Source organism: Teleopsis dalmanni, unplaced genomic scaffold, assembly GCF_002237135.1.
Source record: "Teleopsis dalmanni isolate 2A unplaced genomic scaffold, ASM223713v2 unscaffolded_contig_1512, whole genome shotgun sequence".
Lineage (NCBI taxonomy): Eukaryota > Metazoa > Arthropoda > Insecta > Diptera > Diopsidae > Teleopsis > Teleopsis dalmanni.
The window spans coordinates 807-9,045 of record NW_024032894.1 but is presented as its reverse complement, the minus strand read 5'-3'; the positions used below and the strand labels follow the sequence as shown (position 1 = coordinate 9,045).

The window sequence follows — 8,239 nt, the reverse complement described above, 5'->3', positions numbered from 1 at the left end:
AATTAACTCTGGCTCAGCATTCAAAAAGGCATTGTTCAGATTTCTGTATCAGTACAAATTAAATTGGACTCAAAAAGGTTATCTTACACCTTTAGTAGACAGGTTTGTTCCAAAATAAATTTGAATATTTTTTATTATTTTTAATAATCAGCTTATATTTGTTATAGGCTAGTTTTTCATAAAGTATCAAAATTGCTTGGTGGTCGCGTACGTATTATTATGTCTGGAGGAGCTCCATTATCACCGGATACACATGAGCAAATTAAAATATGTTTGTGTGTAGATTTAGTACAAGGCTATGGTTTAACTGAAACGACATCAGGAGCAACTGTTATGGATTGTAAGCCCTTAAACTATTTCTAAATTATTCAAGCACAATTATGTAAAAAATATTTTGAAATTAATAGATCGTGATATGACATACGGACGCACAGGTGCACCTTTGACAGTATGTGATATACGCCTAGTAAATTGGGAGGAAGGAAATTATCGAGTAACTAATAAACCATATCCTCAAGTAAGCACAAATTTACTTGTAGTTGTAGACATTTTTTATCTAATTTTTAATTTCCATATTTACTATAGGGAGAAGTATTGATTGGTGGTGATTGTGTGTCATTGGGTTATTACAAGTTACCTGGCAAAACAGCTGAAGATTTCTTTGAAGAAGATGGCAGACGTTGGTTCAAAACTGGAGATGTTGGTGAAATACATCCCGACGGCGTACTTAAAATTATTGGTAATAATTTAACATATTTCTGTTTGAAAAAAAATCTTTAACAATTACAATTTATAGATCGTAAAAAGGATTTAGTTAAATTACAAGCTGGAGAATATGTTTCACTTGGAAAAGTTGAGTCAGAACTAAAAACTTGTCCATATATTGAAAATATTTGCGTATATGGTGATCCATCAAAACAATTTACTGTTGGATTAGTAGTACCCAACCAGAAACACTTAGAAGAACTAGCACAACGTCATGGCCTAGAAAATAAACATTTCGATGAGTTATGTGCATCACTAGTATTGGAAAAAGCTATGATTAAAGAAATTGCGGAACATGCGAGAAAATGTTAGTATTTATTGAATATATAGAAAATTTAGCAATATTTTGGTGTAACGATATTTACAAAATAAATAGCGTGTATGGAATACGCGTCCAATATAATTACCGTAGAGAACTATAGAATAGGAAATACGAATGGATTATAAGATAAAATCATGGATTAGAATTGTAGTTGTGTGGGACAGGAAGAGTTGAGGGAGTGATCTTTAGCTTTTACAGTTAATGTGTAATCTATAGAAATACGTTAGGTACCATTATGATCAAATATGGTCTAATAAATAGTGAAGGGGTTGAAGGGAATTGTGTTCAGAAAAATATTATTGCAATTTGTATATATATTTAACCATATTAGTTGAATTGGTTAAACATTTCGTGTTCTGTAGATATAGCAATAAACTAATATAAGCTATATTTCTATGTGAATATACGCAATGAGGTGATCTAAATTAGTATTTTACATTTATTTGGATGAATAACTTCGATAGCTAGGTTAGGTTGTTTGTAAAAAGTACATAAGTGTCTGTTATGATTAAAATATTTCTTTTAAGTATGTATATACTAAAAATTACTTTTTTAATTTGTAATTCAAATGTTTTTGGCAAAATTTATAATTTATTAGTTAAATGTTTTAAACGTCCTTGCTAATTGGGCAATTAATTTTAATAAATTTAAATAAAGTTCTCTCACATTTTTTTACATATCAATAATTTGTAGTTAAATTACCAATATATTAAAATATTGTTAATTGTTTAATTATTTAAATTATTTATTTAAAATTAACGTGAAAATTATCTTATGGTTTTTGTTTTAGGTAAATTACAAAAGTTTGAAGTACCTGCTGCTATCACTTTATGCAAAGAGGTTTGGTCTCCAGATATGGGCTTGGTAACAGCTGCCTTTAAACTTAAGCGCAAAGACATGCAAGACAAATACCAACATGATATAAATCGCATGTATGCTTCATGAAAATTACCTTATTAAGTTTCAATAATTAAAGCTTTGACTGACGCAAACTAAAATTTTTTAAGCGTTGGAATCCTACGAGGCAAAAAATACGAAAGAATTTCAAAGCATAATACTAAATGTCCATTTGTTTTTTAAAATAGTTTGTGCTTTTATTTGATTGCGTTTATATTTAAAGAAATATTCATATTTTTAACATTAGTTTTTTTTTTTTGCTATACAAAAAAAAATTGAAGTAAAATTAAGGTATTTTTAGCTGAATACCTTTTCCGAAAAAAAACAAAAAAATTATAAAATATCTAATTTAATGCTAGAAAAACTAATTATAAATTGTATAAAGTTTATATTAGAAAAAATGTTATCTATAAAATAAGTCACATATATTATATAATATTTTAAATCTTTGTTGTAATATTAAGTACCAAATTTTGTAATATATTGATATATCTATACCTATGGGATATACACAAAATTATGTTATATTTTAAAAGCTTTTTTAGTGCAATTATTGAATATATATAAAGTTTTTTTATTTAAAAAATTTTAAATAAAAATATTTACATATATTTAATACTAAATTATATGTAATTTTTCTTAGCACAGTTGTACTTGTTAGTTTCTTCTTTTTACACTCTAATTTTTTATAACAATATAATAAAAAGCGAGTTATAACATATATTTATGTATTTGTTATAATATTTAAAATATAATTTATTGTAAACTAGATTGAGAACATTGCAAATGTGTAGTTAATAGGAGAATCAATAATGTAAATAATTAAAAAAATTTAAACAATTTTATATTGAAGAAAATGAAAACTTTATAAAAAATTGTATAAACTTTAATATATCAATATTATTATTAAATTTTGTAAAAAAATATATTTACCAAATTATTTTATAAAGTTATGTTGATTATACCTAAACAAAATAAATGTACATTAGATTAATTGCTTTTAATGTTATTAATTGTAAAAACTGAATATGAAAAATTAAGTAAAAAAGACTTGGTAATAAAATATAAAATATATTTTAATTAGTTTAAAAATAAGTAAGTAAGACAAATAAATTGTAATAGTTTAATTTAAATTGATATAATTGGATATACTTATATACACGTAATATGTTATGATTTTATTCAAACTAAAATTATGGTCATGACTGACAGACCCATTATATTTATTGATAAAAAATAAATCTTAAAAATTACAATATACTTATAATCTAATAATATAAATGAATTCAACAATAAATTTTATTGTTTATAATTAGCTTTGCATGAACATATATAGATATTTGTACACAAAGCAATTGTATAGTTCGTTTATGTATATTAATAAAATGAAATATCTTTGCGAATAAATTTACATGTATTTTTAATTTATATATATTAACTTCTGATATAAATTTATTTTAGGTATGTATTTAAAACTGTTAATTTTTAATCAATTCAACTAACCTTTTTAAATGTTTCAATATAATTATCGAAAATGACGTATGTTTTTACAATAGAGTATATCAGTTATACGTTTTAATTAAATGTTATCACACTTTATTATCAGTTAGTTCAATGTACCATCAATAATTTATAATGCAATTTAATTTATAATTATCTAAATTATGAATTTTATCTAATTTCAAAATATTTTTCTAAAAATTATATGTTATTTAAATAACTTATAATAAAATTTCAAAAACTGAACGATCAAAAACAAAAAATGTCCACTGATTGATAGCATATAATAAAATGAAAGTAGTGATAGGTATACTTCTCAATTTGCGGACTTAGATGCACGTTTATTAAATTCGGCAAATTTTTGGATTTAGAATCCAGCTTTTTTAAGAACATTCGCAAAATACGAGGGTTGCTATATATATTTCTGGCCTAAAAATAAAAATGCGAAAATTTATCAGCAAAAATAGTTTTACTGTTTTTCAAAGTATTTTTCAGCGCTCAAACCAATTGTCGAAGCACTTTTTTTACCCCGATTGAGAAACCTTCAAAACATGGTTTTTGAACGCTTCAACAGCATCTTCTGGCGACGAAAATCGTTGACCACGCATTTTTTCTTGATGTGTGGGAATAAAAAGAAGTCATTGGGTGCCAAGTCGGGCAGCGGATGACCCATCAATTCAACGTTTTGGCCGGTCAAAAAGGCGTTGGTTTGAGCCGATGTGTGAGAGCTCGCATTGTCATGGTGAACAATGATTCGTCTTCTCTTGTTCGTTTTTCGAATTTCTCCGAAGACTCTCTGCAAACCAATTGCAGAGAGTGTTGTCCAATTACATGACAACACGTTCTGAGTGATGTTATGCTAAAAAAATGTCAACGTTTCCAATGGAAATGTCAGATTGCATGATGTACTGATTGGGTAAGTTATAATAAGAAAACTAAATTTAATAAAAAAAACTAATTTTATCTTTTAATACAGCTTTTTACCTTTGGCGCATGTATTTGAGCTTTTGGCAGAAAGTGTTTGCCTTATGACTGGCGTACCAATTGGTTATTCCACACCATTAACATTAATTGATACAAGTAGTAAAATTATGCGTGGTAGTAAAGGAGATGCCACCGTTTTGAAACCGACTTGCATGACTTCAGTACCAGTAAGTTAAATACAAATATTTAAAAAATTTATAGTTTGTCAGAAAATAACAGTTATTTCAAAAATAAAAAAAAGCAGTAACAAAAAGTTGTCTATACTCATATCTGAATAAACCCTTTATCCTTAATATTATGCATGCTTTTTATATATGTGAGAGTTTTAAAATAAAAGAACTCTCTTGTATTAAAAATTTATTTTATATTTTTGTTTCTAAAAATATTCGACACGCCAGTATGAGTTATATACCGTTTTAAAATAAAAAGCAGAATTTTAAGAGTTATTTCTGCGTGAAAAAATAAAAGGCACATGATAATTATTATATTTGATGAATATAATATAAAGCAAATTTAATTATTAATTTTTGACATTTGTTTTAAAATGCGAATGATAAGAGTTATAAGGTGATTTTAATTTTTTTTTTATGATAACTGTTACGGTCCCTGTTTGTGAACTAATTTGTGTTTCAATTAGCTGTTTTTGACATGATATATAAGTAAAATAATTATTTTTCACGGCACACATAAATTGTGTTGTTTTGTAGTGGTGTAAGTTTTTGTAGATTATAATAAACTCATCAATATTTACTAATTTGCTATGTTAAGTTGTCATATATATGTTTATATATATGACATATATATATATTTTGTATATATGTTTATTGCAAAAATAATTCGTATGTATTTTTCCTTTTGAACTACACACTATTAAATGATTTATATAAAACTTATATAAAAATAAATAAAACACTTAATTTCATAAATTGGGACAAAACTAAATCAATTATTTATTTAATATACATAAAAACACACATATAACATAAAAATTAAAAACGACAAAAACTCAAATTTAATAATTAATTAATTAATTGGGGTCGATAACAATAATTTTAAGAAACGTTAAACTCTAACTAGATTAATAAATTTAATTTTATTTTTTTTCCCAGCTCATTTTAGATCGGATATCAAAAGGCATTAACGATAAAATTAACTCTGGCTCAGCATTCAAAAAGGCATTGTTCAGATTTCTGTATCAGTACAAATTAAATTGGACTCAAAAAGGTTATCTTACACCTTTAGTAGACAGGTTTGTTCCAAAATAAATTTGAATATTTTTTATTATTTTTAATAATCAGCTTATATTTGTTATAGGCTAGTTTTTCATAAAGTATCAAAATTGCTTGGTGGTCGCGTACGTATTATTATGTCTGGAGGAGCTCCATTATCACCGGATACACATGAGCAAATTAAAATATGTTTGTGTGTAGATTTAGTACAAGGCTATGGTTTAACTGAAACGACATCAGGAGCAACTGTTATGGATTGTAAGCCCTTAAACTATTTCTAAATTATTCAAGCACAATTATGTAAAAAATATTTTGAAATTAATAGATCGTGATATGACATACGGACGCACAGGTGCACCTTTGACAGTATGTGATATACGCCTAGTAAATTGGGAGGAAGGAAATTATCGAGTAACTAATAAACCATATCCTCAAGTAAGCACAAATTTACTTGTAGTTGTAGACATTTTTTATCTAATTTTTAATTTCCATATTTACTATAGGGAGAAGTATTGATTGGTGGTGATTGTGTGTCATTGGGTTATTACAAGTTACCTGGCAAAACAGCTGAAGATTTCTTTGAAGAAGATGGCAGACGTTGGTTCAAAACTGGAGATGTTGGTGAAATACATCCCGACGGCGTACTTAAAATTATTGGTAATAATTTAACATATTTCTGTTTGAAAAAAAATCTTTAACAATTACAATTTATAGATCGTAAAAAGGATTTAGTTAAATTACAAGCTGGAGAATATGTTTCACTTGGAAAAGTTGAGTCAGAACTAAAAACTTGTCCATATATTGAAAATATTTGCGTATATGGTGATCCATCAAAACAATTTACTGTTGGATTAGTAGTACCCAACCAGAAACACTTAGAAGAACTAGCACAACGTCATGGCCTAGAAAATAAACATTTCGATGAGTTATGTGCATCACCAGTATTGGAAAAAGCTATGATTAAAGAAATTGCGGAACATGCGAGAAAATGTTAGTATTTATTGAATATATAGAAAATTTAGCAATATTTTGGTGTAACGATATTTACAAAATAAATAGCGTGTATGGAATACGCGTCCAATATAATTACCGTAGAGAACTATAGAATAGGAAATACGAATGGATTATAAGATAAAATCATGGATTAGAATTGTAGTTGTGTGGGACAGGAAGAGTTGAGGGAGTGATCTTTAGCTTTTACAGTTAATGTGTAATCTATAGAAATACGTTAGGTACCATTATGATCAAATATGGTCTAATAAATAGTGAAGGGGTTGAAGGGAATTGTGTTCAGAAAAATATTATTGCAATTTGTATATATATTTAACCATATTAGTTGAATTGGTTAAACATTTCGTGTTCTGTAGATATAGCAATAAACTAATATAAGCTATATTTCTATGTGAATATACGCAATGAGGTGATCTAAATTAGTATTTTACATTTATTTGGATGAATAACTTCGATAGCTAGGTTAGGTTGTTTGTAAAAAGTACATAAGTGTCTGTTATGATTAAAATATTTCTTTTAAGTATGTATATACTAAAAATTACTTTTTTAATTTGTAATTCAAATGTTTTTGGCAAAATTTATAATTTATTAGTTAAATGTTTTAAACGTCCTTGCTAATTGGGCAATTAATTTTAATAAATTTAAATAAAGTTCTCTCACATTTTTTTACATATCAATAATTTGTAGTTAAATTACCAATATATTAAAATATTGTTAATTGTTTAATTATTTAAATTATTTATTTAAAATTAACGTGAAAATTATCTTATGGTTTTTGTTTTAGGTAAATTACAAAAGTTTGAAGTACCTGCTGCTATCACTTTATGCAAAGAGGTTTGGTCTCCAGATATGGGCTTGGTAACAGCTGCCTTTAAACTTAAGCGCAAAGACATACAAGACAAATACCAACATGATATAAATCGCATGTATGCTTCATGAAAATTACCTTATTAAGTTTCAATAATTAAAGCTTTGACTGACGCAAACTAAAATTTTTTAAGCGTTGGAATCCTACGAGGCAAAAAATACGAAAGAATTTCAAAGCATAATACTAAATGTCCATTTGTTTTTTAAAATAGTTTGTGCTTTTATTTGATTGCGTTTATATTTAAAGAAATATTCATATTTTTAACATTAGTTTTTTTTTTTGCTATACAAAAAAAAATTGAAGTAAAATTAAGGTATTTTTAGCTGAATACCTTTTCCGAAAAAAAACAAAAAAATTATAAAATATCTAATTTAATGCTAGAAAAACTAATTATAAATTGTATAAAGTTTATATTAGAAAAAATGTTATCTATAAAATAAGTCACATATATTATATAATATTTTAAATCTTTGTTGTAATATTAAGTACCAAATTTTGTAATATATTGATATATCTATACCTATGGGATATACACAAAATTATGTTATATTTTAAAAGCTTTTTTAGTGCAATTATTGAATATATATAAAGTTTTTTTATTTAAAAAATTTTAAATAAAAATATTTACATATATTTAATACTAAATTATATGTAATTTTTCTT

General features: G+C 25.7%; 2 protein-coding genes across 2 annotated transcripts; both read left to right on the top strand.

Moving 5' to 3' along the window:
• Positions 1-4: 4 nt before the first annotated feature.
• On the top strand, positions 5-2,199 carry LOC119664169 (long-chain-fatty-acid--CoA ligase 4-like; the record flags this gene model as incomplete). The annotated part of the gene is made up of 6 exons (XM_038073709.1): positions 5-102; positions 168-340; positions 408-517; positions 586-739; positions 797-1,072; positions 1,878-2,199. Coding segments are annotated over 6 exons (966 nt in total), but the record flags the coding sequence as incomplete, so codon positions are not given.
• A 2,191-nt stretch (positions 2,200-4,390) lies between these two features.
• LOC119664170 (long-chain-fatty-acid--CoA ligase 4-like) lies at positions 4,391-7,814 on the top strand. The gene is made up of 8 exons (XM_038073710.1): positions 4,391-4,400; positions 4,461-4,635; positions 5,578-5,717; positions 5,783-5,955; positions 6,023-6,132; positions 6,201-6,354; positions 6,412-6,687; positions 7,493-7,814. Exons 2-8 carry the CDS (start codon positions 4,513-4,515, stop codon positions 7,645-7,647), a joined length of 1,131 nt encoding a protein of 376 aa, XP_037929638.1. The 5' UTR covers positions 4,391-4,400; positions 4,461-4,512; the 3' UTR covers positions 7,648-7,814.
• Positions 7,815-8,239: the final 425 nt, after the last annotated feature.